We start from the raw sequence: 14,677 nt of genomic DNA on the forward strand, positions 1-14,677 counted from the left end.
ACGTCTAAATACAAATGACATACACGTATACGTATTAATTCTAAGACCTTAGTAGACAGGAAGAATAATTTCAATTCAAAATGTTAATATTAAGCGAGCTTTAAACTAATGGTGACATGGCAGCTTATTTTCTAAGCCCAAAACGAAGCACATGCAGTTGTCAGCACGCTTCACGAATGCACTGGCGGAAGGCTCGAGGTAGGCTTTTAATTTGGCAGTGACTCCGGACCGACATGACAAAAGCTCGTAAAACTTACGTGTTAAGACCACATCTTATAAACCAGAAGCGGTGCTACGTATTAAAAAATCTGGAATAACTTATTTTACGTAGAGTTCCCAGATCATTTCCTTTCACCTACCAACACGACGGCATCCCTACACGAATACCATTTCTTTCAGCAGACCACTGCATGACAGTGGAAGACGCTAAATTGTACCAAACCTGCACGACAGAACTCAATTCAAGCTGTCTGCACAAAGTGTAACGAATCCGCCGACACCAGAAATCTGAACGCAAACAAGGACGAGAACTCGCGGATGTGTAACCAATAGACCTCGACGATGCATGATGATGCATTTTACAGAAGCATACGGTAGCAGTAGTATTTGCGTGAACACTGTTTTAGAGTATTAACAACAACAGGGAGATGCTTCTCTCGCCTGGGTTGTAACCACGTAGGAGCGGCGTTCAATGTTGCTCCACAGCCGTAGGAATATTAATACAGCGACCTATATGCGAAATCTAACCAGCGCATTAATGATTCACCTCTGGGTCTGTACCACGAAAATGGTCACACACAGTAGCGAAACAATTACTCACCGTATTGGCATGGTTTACAACGAATCGAATGGGCCCATAGGCTTTTGGTGTAATAAACTACGTGAAAAATCCTCGAATAAACAACCGGGTAAGGCGTTCCTAGGGGCGTCCCAAACTTTAGGTTCATAAGCGTGGTACACAGATACAAAATCAGTATTACCGTAAGTTCAATCGACATCGAGTTCCTTAGAAATGTCAATAGAGAAGAATGGAGAACGTTTTGGCTATGGTTTAGTTTATTTAATCTTGGAATTCGTACGAATTGAATGACAGAAAACGAGATAAATCCTTGAATATTATCATGACTGGACCGCCTTCGGAATCCGCTACACTCTAGCAAGAGTAACTGCACCTTATCTGATAGAGCATAGCCTATAACCAGTTATAGTAATTAACTTACAAATACACCCATGTACCAAGTGTAGACGCTTCAGACGGTTCCAGTTACAGTAACGTCTGAACTTTCTGCGCGAATAACGACAAAAGGACTTTGCTTTTGCAACAAAGACAAAAAGTGCCACTACTAGTTCTTAGATATAAAATGGCTTTACCGTTCCGAAGGCAATATATGCCAAGTGTGACAAGCACAATGAATACCACGTACAACCCAGGAATTTTTATTACTGACTCTTTTACTTTCATGCTACACGTTTTGCTATTAAGACGAGTCCACATTGCATCAGCTATAGGCGAATACTGCGTACGTCTTAGTTCTCAGCCACATCCTGTATGAAACCCAGCCAAAAAACCCAGCACGAGAACTTGGTGGCACTGAGTAAGGATGAACATGATATCACGCACTAGAGGAATAATAGTTCTCTCCCGTTCTTAGTTGATAGGTGCACTGGTTAGTAGCACGCTGCGCTCTGATTGGAGAACTGGATTGAGGAAGAGTGTGTGTGTGTGTGTGTGTGTGTGTGTGTGTGTGTGTGTGTGTGTGTGTGTGTGTGTGTGTGTACTTGACTTGAAATACTTGTTTTGAGAAGCTGTAGCGCCGGCCAGCTGCCAGCATTTTATGTGAGCAGCTGACGAGCACGAACAAAACACTTTGGCAGGAATATGCGCATCCAGAAGTTCCACCGCAACAGCTAACCTCGCGTTAGTATGATCAGCTCTGATTATTTATTTATTTATTGTTCAGCCAATTCAATCCATACAGGATGTACCCTCTTTAAGTTATTAAATGCATTTTCAAGAGGTTTTTCCACGCCTCTCTGTCCGCTGCTGTCTTTTGGCAGTTGAAGCCCGCAATTTTCCTCAGTTCCTTATCCCAGCGATCAGGTGGTCTCCCTGGTGGTCTTCGTTTTCCTCTGGGTCTCCACTCAAACCGATTTTGTCCATTTTCCATCCTTCGTTCATGCAATATGTCCTGCCCACTGCCATTTTAGAGTCTTAACCCTTTCTATAATATCTTTTACTCTTGTTATTGCTCGAATGTCTTCACTTTTCTGTCGATCTTTCTCAGTGAGACCTAACATTGATCTTTTCATTGCTCTCTCAGCAGTTCTAAGGTTCCTTTGGAAAAATTCATTTAAGTTCCAAGTTTCACACCCGTACGTTAAAACCGGTAGGACACACTGATCAAAAACGTTTTTCTTTAAGTAGACTGGCATGTTAGATTTGAAAACTGTTGCATTCCTTCCGTAAGCCCTCCAACCCAGTTTAATTCGATGAAAAATTTCAGGTTTCAAATGCCCTTTTGTGTCAATTAATTGCCCCAGATAAGTGTATTCTGTAACATTGTTTAGGACTTGCCGTTCAGTGTTACTTGCCCTGCAGCTGCCCACATATGCATAACCTTAGTTTTAGAATGATTTATTTTAAGTCCAACTTCCTGACAACGATCTGTTAACTCTTTTATAGAGGACTGCATTTCCATCTTACTGTTAGCTAGGACCACTATATCGTCAGAAAATCTCAGGTTGGTGAGCCTTTTACCATTTATTCTTATTCCCCTGTTGTTCCGAATAATTTTGGGCATAGCCCTCTCGAGAACTGCTATAAATAACTTCGGGGACGTAGGATCACCCTGCTTTACTCCTTTTCCAATGGGAAAATCGCACTTGTTGATAGATGCCACAGACGTGTAATGAATGTTGCACAATTTGTTTATATACTTTGTTTCCACTCCTTGCTCGGCCAGTACTTGTATGACTGCAGTGTGGCTGACAGAATCAAAGGCTTTTTAGAAGGCAATGAAGGCTATGCATAGTGGCACTTCATGCTCATTGGCTCGACTAATTACCTCACGCAGTGTGTTTATATAGTCGATTGTACTGAAACCACCGCGGAATCCAGCTTGTTCTATGGGCAGTGCAGTCTCCACTACCATTTTAATGCGACTTATCAGGACTTCCGTGAACACTTTATATACAACAAAGTAAACTAATGGGGCGGTAGTTCTTCAGATCGTGAATACTTCCCTTCTTATGTAATAAGTTTATGTTTGCTTTTATCCAGCAGGTTGGGATGTTGCCATTCTATATACACGAAGTAAAGACTTTAGCCAGATGTTTTTCTGTTTCCTCCCCTGCAAGCTTCAGTAAGTCAACTGTCAGACCATCATGACCGACCTACTTTGCCATTCCGCATCTCGTTTACAGTTTTTCGTATTTCTTCGGGGAGGATTTTGGGGACTTCATCATCTCCATAAGGTTTTCCTAGTAGTTCATGTATTCTTTCATGTAATTTACTATAAAAATTCTTATGTGCTTCAGAGTTTCTTCCTTTCCCATCACGCGCCCATTATCACCGTCAATTGCTATGATTTCGTTTTTACCAATCATAAGCTTTTGTTTCGCTTTCTTGCAGCTCCTTTTATTCTCCAACGCTAATTTTATGGTGTTTTCATTGTATTTTTGTATGTCGGCTTTCATATTCTTCCTAATAAACTTACACAGTTCTGAATATTCTATCTTGTCACAAGAAGTTTTAATTTTCATCTCTCGTCTTTTTACGAGTAAAGCTTTGGTTTCTGCCCTTAACTTTCCTGGTTGTTTAGTAATTGTTGTCAGCCCACCTATTTGTTTTGCAGTTTCCATGATCGTTTCAGCTAGATTTTCTTCTGTTGACTCTTCTAATCTCACTAAGGGTATACTGAAAATCCTTTTTCCTTTCGTTCAGTTTATCCATACCTATAATTTCTTTTTCTGTGATATTAGTTTTCTTCGTTCTTGTTGAGTATTAATGTTTATTTTCGCTTTTACCAGCCTATGGTCACTACCAGTATTAAACTGATTTAAAACCGAAACATCTTTGATTATTTAGGTGTGATCAGAGATGATAAAATTTATTTCATTGTGGGTCTCATGATTTGGGATTCTCCATCTCCATTTCCTATTATGGTGTTTCTTAAAAAGGTGTTCATGATGAATAATTTATTTTCTTCCGCAAACTGAACTAGCCTTTCACCCCTTTCGTTCCTCTCATCGATTCCATGGCAGCCTACTGACACATCACCCTGGTTTTTGATACCAACCTTGGCATTTCAGTCCCCAACTACCAGTTTAAAGTGGCAGTCTCGTCCTTTATTACGTGCATTTCTTACTTCATAAAATGCTTCTACTTCTTCATCCGAATAGCTAGCTGTAGGAGCGTTTACTTTGACTATTTGTAGTTTGTACCTTTTTGATATTTTAATAACAAGCCTTGCTACTCTACTTGATGTTCCTTCTATTATTGATACTTCGTCTTTTACATCTTTATTTATTGGGAAACCTTCACCATTTTGTTCTACCATCTTCTTCTCCGAAGTGATACAAAACATTTCCTGACTTCAGAGTTACACACTGTTCCCCTTTGCGACGTAGTTCGCTCGGAAAACTACAGTCCATTTTATTTTCTTCAATTTCGCTTAGTCTGTATTCACCCACAAGTGACCTTCAGTTATATGTGAAGATGTACAGAGATCTGCTGTTTTCCTCTTTAATGGTTTTCTGTATGAGTGACGCTAAAGCAGTCCCTTCCCGGAGATCCGATAGTTGGGGGACTAACACGGAATCTTTTGCATTAGCGGTACCCATCGTAAAAATAAATCTTAAAGGTTTGAAGCATAATCGCCACGCCTGCTTCAGAACGGATTGGCGATATTGTTTCGAGACCGCCCCCTAACCTGGGGTACAGATACCCTTGGCTGACCGCCCCTCTGGAGTACAGACGCCGCCCTTATCGTTAGTTCTGGTCCACCTCGGGTATTTGATTTCCACAGTACCAACCACCTGGGGAGGCGTCGGATGGGAGACTAGCAACCCCGCACAGGCAGCTCTGATAATCCCTCAGGAAAATGTATGATAATATACCTTCCGGTCTGGCTCTTCACTAATAACCTTCACACGTCGTCCATCAGCGTAATACGAACTTCGGCAGTCAATATAGCTCTCCTTCCTCGTTAGTTTGATGTCGACCCATTTTTCTTACTGTTTCATTTTGACCTTAACAGCGGTGTCTATGTGGCCAGTGCCTTTATTGTTTTACTTAGGCTACTTCATTGCCTACTCCTTCCACTGCCACGTAAATCGACACCTTTCACCATTTTCACAAAACGTGGCCCTTTCTCTATTCAAGACTTTTCTTGTTTTCTTCCTTAGCTTATTCGTGTCATTCCTCCTCTAAAGCCCGAGTTGGAGGCGACCTGATTACGTCAGTTACAAGTGAGACAGCAAATGTGCGAGCGTCTCTTAACTGCTGGAAGAGTGCTCTGATAAATGTGTAGCATCTTGGTTCACTTGCCAATACGAGGTGCATTCAAGTTCTAAGGCCTCCGATTTGTTTTCTAATTAACTACTCACCCGAAATCGATGAAACTGGCGTTACTTCTCGACGTAATTGCCCTGCAGACGTACACGTTTTTCACAACGCTGACGCCATGATTCCATGGCAGCGGCGAAGGCTTCTTTAGGAGTCTGTTTTGACCACTGGAAAATCGCTGAGGCAATAGCAGCACAGCTGGTGAATGTGCGGCCACGGAGAGTGTCTTTCATTGGTGGAAAGAGCCAAAAGTCACTAGGAGCCAGGTCAGGTTAGTAGGGAGCATGAGGAATCACTTCAAAGTTGTTATCACGAAGAAACTGTTGCGTAACGTTAGCTCGATGTGCGGGTGCGTTGTCTTGGTGAAACAGCACACGCACAGCCCTGCCCGGACGTTTTTGTTGCAGTGCAGGAAGGAATTGTTCTTCAAAACATTTTCGCAGGATGCACCTGTTACCGCAGTGCCCTTTGGAACGCAATGGGTAAGGATTACGCCCTCGCTGTCCCAGAACATGGACACCATCATTTTTTCAGCACTGGTGGTTACCCGAAATTCTTTTGGTGGCGGTGAATCTGTGTGCTTCCATTGAGCTGACTGGCGCTTTGTTTCTGGATTGAAAAATGGCATCCACGTCTCATCCATTGTCACAACCGACGAAAAGGAAGTCCCATTCATGCTGTCGTTGCGCGTCAACATTGCTTGGCAACATGCCACACGGGAAGCCATGTGGTCGTCTGTCAGCATTCGTGGCACCCACCTGGATGACACTTTTCGCATTTCCAGGTAGTCATGCAGGACTGTGTGCACAGAACCCACAGAAACGCCAGCTCTGGAGGCGATCTGTTCAACAGTCATTCGGCGATCCCCCAAAACAATTCTCTCCACTTTCTCGATCATGTCGTCAGACCAGCTTGTGCGAGCCCGAGGTTGTTTCAGTTTGTTGTCACACGATGTTCTGCCTTCATTAAACTGTTGCACCCACGAACGCACTTTCGACACATCCGTAACTCCATCACCACATGTCTCCAACTGTCGATGAATTTCAATTGGTTTCACACCACGCAAATTCAGAAAACGAATGATTGCACGCTGTTCAAGTAAGGAAAACGTCGCCATTTTAAGAATTTAAAATAGTTCTCATTCTCGCCGCTGGCGGTAAAATTCCATCCGCCGTACGGTGCTGCCATTTCTGGTATGTATTGACAATGAATGCGGCCTCATTTTAAAACAATGCGCATGTTTCTATCTCTTTCCAGTCGGGAGAAAAAAAATCGGAGGCCTTAGAACTTGAATGCACCTCGTAAATACGTTTGCTGTGTCTCTTATTTATAATTCACATTTAGATCTGTCCCTATATTCGACGCTGAGGGATCACTACCAAGGATGTGTAAATCTTAGTTCTCAGCACTCGGGTCGACAGTGGGGCAAATGGTGATAAGAACGTTTGCATCCTCTGAATTAGTGCGACTATCTAGTTAAAATACCTATGAGCAGAATAGAGAATGTCGATAAATCGCGATATCTGTTGTCGAGAACCAGCTGAAATTGAATACACGCCCGATATTACTTATCGTATATTGCCGTCTGCATGTCCGAAGCGCACAGTGAAACCAGCATGCAGCCAAGTGCACCCCATTAAGGTGCCCACACACGTCCAAGCAATATGACTGAAGACTTCGAACCGTGACCACTTCCCAACGTCTATGTGGGTATTTCTGCCGGCCGAAACAACTTCAACGGTCCTCGGAAGTAGAAACACAAAACTAGGTCGGAACAAGCTTGTAGGGGCGTTGCAGGGTAGGTTGTGCTGAAAAAGAGCTACACATTGCGCCGTTTCCGATTTGATTAGCAATGAAGTTCGCCAATCAGGCAGTTGCGCGCGTATTCAAGCGGCCCACCAGACACAATGTGTGTCAATATATGAATGTGCGGCGTTTGTTCTTTCGGACATTCATATAACTGATTCGCCTCGACGTGCACACATCGATGCTGTGGCGTGAGGCTCGATTGGTGCAGTCAGAGGATCACTTGAGAGCTGGAATGGTTTCAGCGCAGGTGATGGTCGTTTGAGCGTTCGACGTAGACCTGGTGAGCGCTGTCTCGTAGAGTGCAGTAGTCAGACACACACTGGTGCCACTTCAGGCCTTATGGTGTGCATACTTCGATGCTGTGACGTGGGTGGAAGACGGGCTAGAAGTGTGCATGCCCATAGTCCCATTGCTAATAACCAGTTGGCAACATTTGGTGTTGACACGTCTGGATTCATAAGTCATCTTATTTGCACTGTGGTAGCTGCACTATCTGCCACTACTTCCTTGCAATACAACAATTCCGGCGGGCATCTGTGCTGCGTGGACGTCCAGAACCTCATCTACCCAAGTGAGAATGTTCACGTGATCACTGGTACCAGCACCGGTGCACAATTTACGCAGCACCTGCAACTTGTGTGGTAATTCTCGGAAACGACCATCCCGCCACACGGAAGGCCACAATTTAACCCCTTTCAATTTCGCTCATATGGCTGTAGAAAGCCAGAGTGCGTCTCCGTATTATTGTTCTCTGTCTGCTTGCGTCACACGTTTGCAACACATTCAAAAGCAGTAATCACCTCTTTACTGATAAGTATGATGAAGACATGGATTATTGGTAAGTATAGCCCAGCAAGGAGGTGCCACAGAAATCCAAGGGAATTATATACCGAACCTACTTTGTCCCCATATTGGCATACGGAAGTGAGACATGGGTAATGCACAAAAGCGACAAAAGTAGAATACAGGCTAGTGAAATGAAGTTCCAGAGGAGCAGGTTGGGTGTAACAAGACGAGACAGATTGCGAAATGTGTATGTGAGGGAAAGACTAAAGGAGGAACCAGTACAGGACAGGATAGAAAAATCAAGACTGCAGTGGTATGGACACGTGAAGTGAATGGATGAGGGAAGAATTCCAAAGAGGATGTTTGATCTGCAACTGGAAGGGAAGAGGCCCAGAGGAAGACCAAGAGATAGATGGGTGAAGGGAGTGAAGGAATGTGTGACGAGAAGAGGAGAGGAGAGAACTGGACGAAGGTGGAAGAGGGGGAATGGTGGAAAGACAGAACACGATGGAGAGGCTTGTGTTCCCGACAGACCCAGCCAGTGGCTGGAAGCTGTCCAAGATGATGATGATGATAGCCCAGACCTTCGCCGCCTAAAATAAGACAGCTGGAAAAGGAGCGACTGGTTTTATAATATGAGGCGATACTATAGCTCAGAAAGTTTATTCGTGTACACAGCAGCTCTAGAAGCAGGTGTTTTATATACACTACGAAATCGGTCAATTCGTTGTAAGTCGTAAGTTCATGACAGCCGACTGCAACGGGGTACTACGCCCAGTTTATTTCATATTAAGTTGTAAATCACATCCCTGGTTATATTCTGGTGAAAATTTTGTCATTTCATAAATACAGCGTAACTGCAGAGCCAAACATAGGGAAGAAAAAGGTGGATGTTACAGCGTTCAGGACAGATCCCACCGTTCAGGTGCAAAAGTATTTTTTTCTGTAACTATACTGAGAACTACGCGTTCGCTTGCGCAGTATAATGGGTAGTGGCTTACAGAATACGTGATTTGAAAGTAAAGGTTTGCTTAAATTGAGAAAGTTTTGAGCTTGTACAGCTTTTAAGAACATCTAAGTTAGTCATAGACTATTTGTTTTATACCGCGTCGCCAACATTGATTAGTTATTGACTATGGAGTTGTCAAGCAGACTAAAAATTTCCAATGCAGTGGCATCTGAAGACGACAGATTTTCTTCTTCGGTTGTAAATGCAGTCTCCTTTTTATTTTTATTACAGCAGCTTCCTATAACAGAAGCAGTACTGCATCCGTCATCATTAGAACTGTTCTTGCCGATAATCATCGACTACGTTTCTGATTATCCCAGTGAGATGTTACAAATGGCTGTACCGTTCTGACAACCGAAGCATCATTTACAAAATTTACGATAAAAGTAATGGCGATCAGATGAGAATCAGCTGGCCTAAGTAGTCGAAACTACAACTTTGATTCAATCAAAACCACATTAAAATCCCGACATCCCCATTCAAGGCCACCTCTCTACCATCTTACTAAGGGAGTTATATAGCTGAGTGTGTTCAGTTGTGAAATTTCCTGACAGAGCGAAACTGTCCGTTGGATTTGTACGGCTCACAGTTTAGTCAGTTTCAGGAACTACATTTGTACGATATAAGATTGCGCTCTTGAGATGAAACACTTTCAGAGCCAATAGGTTGTATTTTCTCTTTTAGTACCAGGACTAGCAGCGTACAGTATGTAATCCGAAACTTTTCTTGCTACTCTTGTTTAACAATGTCCAACACTAGGCATATAATAGACAGAGGAGACACAGAGACGAGATAGACAAGAGAGAGAGAGAGAGAGAGAGAGAGAGAGAGAGAGAGAGAGAGAGACTGGGACGGGGAAGGAGAGAAAAAGAGAGATCCATGATCTTACTTTTTAGAAATGATGTATAAATTAATGTTAATCCCTAGCGAAGAAATGTAACTCTTCTGTGACAGTGATGAGTGGCTAATTAACTGTTGAAATTGTGGTCGAATACTTACTTGAGGAATGCACGAAGAACAGAAGTTTCAGCGGCAAGAGTTCCTTGTGACGGAAGTCTGTGATGATCCGCCTGAAGAAGGCCTTGAGGAAAACTTTGGTTCCCATCTCGCTGGTGGCGGCTCGGCTGCGGTGAGGGTGCTGCTGGCAGGTGTCAGCTACTCGTGCTCTCGGGTGTCAGGCGCTGGCTGCGTCCATAGCCGCTTACTGTCCTGCAACACAGCCCAGTCGCCGGTGAAGAGAGCCTCTCACACGACGGCACTGCGGCAGTCACTGTCTTGCCTCTAGGGCCGTACTGCTAAGTATTTTCTCTAAAGAGTGCTGCAAAGCTGCTACGTGCTTAAAGAACGGCATCACGAACAAGCATATTTATCGACGACTGTTTTCTGTCAAGGGAGTGTTTTCACATCACGAATACCATCACGTCAGATTGAAAGGACGTTCCTTGACGTTAAATACATAATTATTACTTGCAATGTGTCTCTCACACACTCACCCATTCTCTTACATTTATTTTCCTTATATTGTCTGTAGAAGACAGTGGACGCATGCATGTCAGATGCTGCATTGGATATTACTTTTGAATACATCGCGGGAGCAGACAGTGATCAATGTTATTACTAATAGTTACCATTAAAATTAGTCTTTATCACAAATTTATTTATTCTGGTAACCGGATTCGACTACGCCTGTGGTCATCTTCAGACCAAAATTCTGTATGAGCAGGAGCCGCCTCCTGGTAAATCACTGCAGTGATTTACCACCAGTAGGAGACTCCTGCTCATACAGCGTTTTGGTCTGAAGGTGACTACAGGCGTGGTCGAAACCTGTTATCAGAATAAATTTGTGATCAGGACTGAGTTTAATAGTAACTGTCTGCATTGGATAATTGTGTACTTCAGATCAAGAATCTTTCACTTAACCTGACATAGTGATATTCGTGACTAAAATGATAACTTAATTGAAACTGAGTGTCGATAGTTATATAAGCGTTAAGCAACAATCGTCGACGTTATTGCCGTCCGCGTATCGTCATCACCTTCCTAAATTAACATCTGCTGTATTTAAAAAATTAATATTACTAGAAATATAATAGAAAAATGAATTTCGTCGTGTCACAGCCGTTAGAATTACGCTATTTGTAAACACCGTCACCATCTGCAGTACACTGGGTAACTATATAAAAGTATTTTCAGTGTTTCGTAACTCGGTATAAACTGAACCCGTATAGGATCATTCTGCTCTCTGCAAACCTCTCTCTCAAGGGCCGGTGTATCTATCAATTTGAAATTTATGTCGAATACGGTCCCTTGGCGGTGTCAGTAATGTAAGCTTGTAAATCAATGCAGTCATCAAAGATACGACCATAGATGTCACGTATTTCGATACTTGGAAACGCTTATCAAAACCGATATACGTTTTGGGCCAGTGAAGCATGTGTCTGGGAACAGAGGTCGCGGGATCGAAACTCGATCGGACAATGAATTTTTCACTCTTCGTTTTAAGCTAGACTTCACCTCTTAACCACGTAATAAGTCACCAGACAGAACACGTGATTCAGATTTCACGTTAATCTGTAGGTCTCCTTCCCCCGTTGGATAACAGATGTAGATAAGGGACACTCAAGTCGGCGAAGTGTCGATTAATATAAAGACTTGCTACACGAAATTATTACCTATATACACAATTAAGTTTGTAAAGATCCCTCACAGCACGAGCCCTACTCGCACTTTTTAGGGTTTTCCCTATCTTTGCATCGCAGTTTATTTTTACTGGAAGAACCACACAATTTAGATATCAGCTTTGGTCGTTACCACTTGTTCATATACTCGCATTTAAAAGGATAACGCTGTCTGCCGTCACACTAACGTCTTTCATGCAATCTAGTTCGTGCTTTGTACTTTACAGTGTTAAACAAATTACATATTTACCAAGAGGCGAAAAGCTATTTCATCCGACATCTGAATGGTAACTCTTCGGTGGCTTGTCGAATAAATCTGAATAAAAGATTGAACGAACAATGACGATATATTTCTACGGAAACAAGACGTTACACCTTCTAGCAACAAAACTAAATTTAGCAATAACACGCGTTGCCTGCAGGGGATGCGACTGTTCAAACTAAGTTTTTGAAAGCAGCCACAACTCTCACTACTTATTTTTGATTTACCGGTTTCGCTCTTCAAATGAGCAAGAGCATCACCAGAATACACACTTTAAAGTTGGCTGACAGGACTACAGATTGCGCTTAAAGTTGGTTGTACTATAGTACTTAAAATCACATTTAAACTTACGTTTAAAAGACTGCAGATTAAACTGACATTGGCGCTGCCAATGTCATCATTTTCTACTGTGCTTTAAATGCAAGTTTGAATGCTATAGTAGAGCTAGCTCTATCTTCAGTGCTGTCAGGTAACTTTAAATGGACAAGAGCATCACCAGAACAAATAAAGATCTAAACTGATAAATAAAAAATACTAAGTGGGAGTTGTGGCCATTTTCAGAACCAGAACCAAATTCCATATGGACAAAGTTGGCGAACAGTTGCTTGACAGAATCATTACTGTTTTTCGGCAGCATCACATTTCACAACACATCCGTCAGATTCTTCACGGATATTTGCTTGCAAACACCACACCAACAGTTATCAATAGATGTGTGCGCGAGTAGCCTCCTCCTTGAAATACAAGTGTAATTTCCCTTTAGATCGTGTTCTGTTGTTAACGTTGAAACCAAGCTTTTAAAAAAAGGTTCAAATGGCTCTAAGCACTACGGGCCTTTACAATGGAGGTCATCAGTCCCCTAGACTTAGAACTTCTTAAACCTAACTAACCTAAGGACATCACACACATCCGTGCACGAGGCAGGAATCGAACCTGCGACCGTAGTAGCAGCGCGGTTCCGGACTGAAGCGCCTAGAACCGCTCTGCCACAGCCTTCGGCCAAGCTTTACAAATAAAGCTGAATAAAATTCAATATCCTTTGAAACCTGGCACAATAAAACACTGGTTCTTTATCATTTTGTTTTCAGAAATAATATTAAAAATTCTCCATAATACTGACTTTTTAAACTGAGACTCACGTGGCTAGTAGAAAATCACAGGATACATTTCTATTGTAACGACCCTTAAGCTTATAGCGTAGCTCTTACGCTCTAGTTTCACAGGGTGCCTTTGGGAGTGGGTCGCTTATGATTTCTGAGTTGGTTAGACTCCTAAGCAATCGGGCACAGCTCTGGTACGACTCATGAATCCTCTGCAGTTGGAGTGCGACAATCGCTTATGAGCGACTCAGATGTATAAAACCGCCTTGATGCTAAATGCAACTTTTTGTTATCTGTTGTTATCTGTTTGCGTCATCAGCTTGTTTCCTACTGGCTCAAACGAGGGAAAAACAGTACAAGTGCTACGTGTACATATCAATTCAAAAAATGTAAAGTTTATACGTACATCCTGGGTAACACGATCATGATGGATTATATGATGCATATTGAATTAGAACCAGTGTTTAGTATAAAAGATACCAATAATTCATACAACTTCTACAAAATTTAATATTTTACAATTCCGGTATCTGCAGCTATTTCGTATTTTATTTCTGTTTCACCAGTGCCATTTATTCTCTGGGCCGTAAATGCGAAGTCCACAAGTGTATTACGCTGTATGGTTTATCAATCACAAGTTACAGTAGAAAATTCAAAGTATGAAACCACCAGTCCTTCACGCATGTGTCTCATAAAAAAAACTGCAGTGACCTACAACGATAGACCGTAAGGATAATTACCACAGTCCTGCAATGTTTGACTTCTTATTGCTTTGTTACAAGCTGGAAAAATGAATTTCAGATATCTGAATATTTCCTTCAAACATATTCGCGATTAATAATACGTAGCAAACGTGTAACATAGCACAATGTTTACGATAGAGGCCTTCTGATTTTTAGTGGAATTATTAGGAGACTAAATCCTAATTACCAACTAGGTTACACCAGTGGCAGCAGCGCATCTTTTATCCCGTTGGAAGCAATGTAGCCTTTTATGTTAAAGCTCACCAGTGACCACGTGAGTTCCCGTATCTCACGGAACACGGTAGCATTCGTTTCGACAGCTTGTCAGATGAGTATAGTTTGACGAGGCCTGGGGTAACCAGATTATACTTGGCCTGAAATCCAGGATTTTGCGGAGACATGGCTTAACCACATCCTAGGGGATGTTTCCAGAATAAAATTTTCACTCTGAAACAAAGGTCCCGAGTTCGAGTCTCGGTCCGGCACATAGTTCTAATCTGCCAGGAAGTTTCATGTAACAAATTAACTTACTCCACTTGTCAAGTCTAGAGATGTATTGATTTATCTCACTTGGTATGCTTCTTACATATGACCAGACATTCTCAGTAAATATCGCAGTATGTGTAGTTTATGATTTGGAAAGATATTTTTAACTTTGTGGCCGGATGCCAGTCTTGTAGCCAGGAAACAATTAGCCCAAGGAAAGGAAGTTGTCTGCACCTTT

At 42.3% G+C, this 14,677-nt stretch overlaps 1 protein-coding gene across 1 annotated transcript in view; it reads right to left on the minus strand.

Moving 5' to 3' along the window:
• LOC124776205 overlaps positions 1 to 14,677 on the minus strand; it is a 332,368-nt gene that overhangs the window by 114,917 nt on the left and 202,774 nt on the right. Inside the window, exon 2 of the mRNA XM_047251046.1 lies at positions 10,170 to 10,379. Coding sequence (XP_047107002.1) covers positions 10,170 to 10,275 — 106 coding nt within the window. The 5' untranslated portion in view covers positions 10,276 to 10,379. The remainder of the gene's footprint in view (positions 1 to 10,169; positions 10,380 to 14,677) is intronic.

This window comes from Schistocerca piceifrons, chromosome 1 (genome assembly GCF_021461385.2).
Source record: "Schistocerca piceifrons isolate TAMUIC-IGC-003096 chromosome 1, iqSchPice1.1, whole genome shotgun sequence".
Taxonomy (NCBI): Eukaryota; Metazoa; Arthropoda; class Insecta; order Orthoptera; family Acrididae; genus Schistocerca; species Schistocerca piceifrons.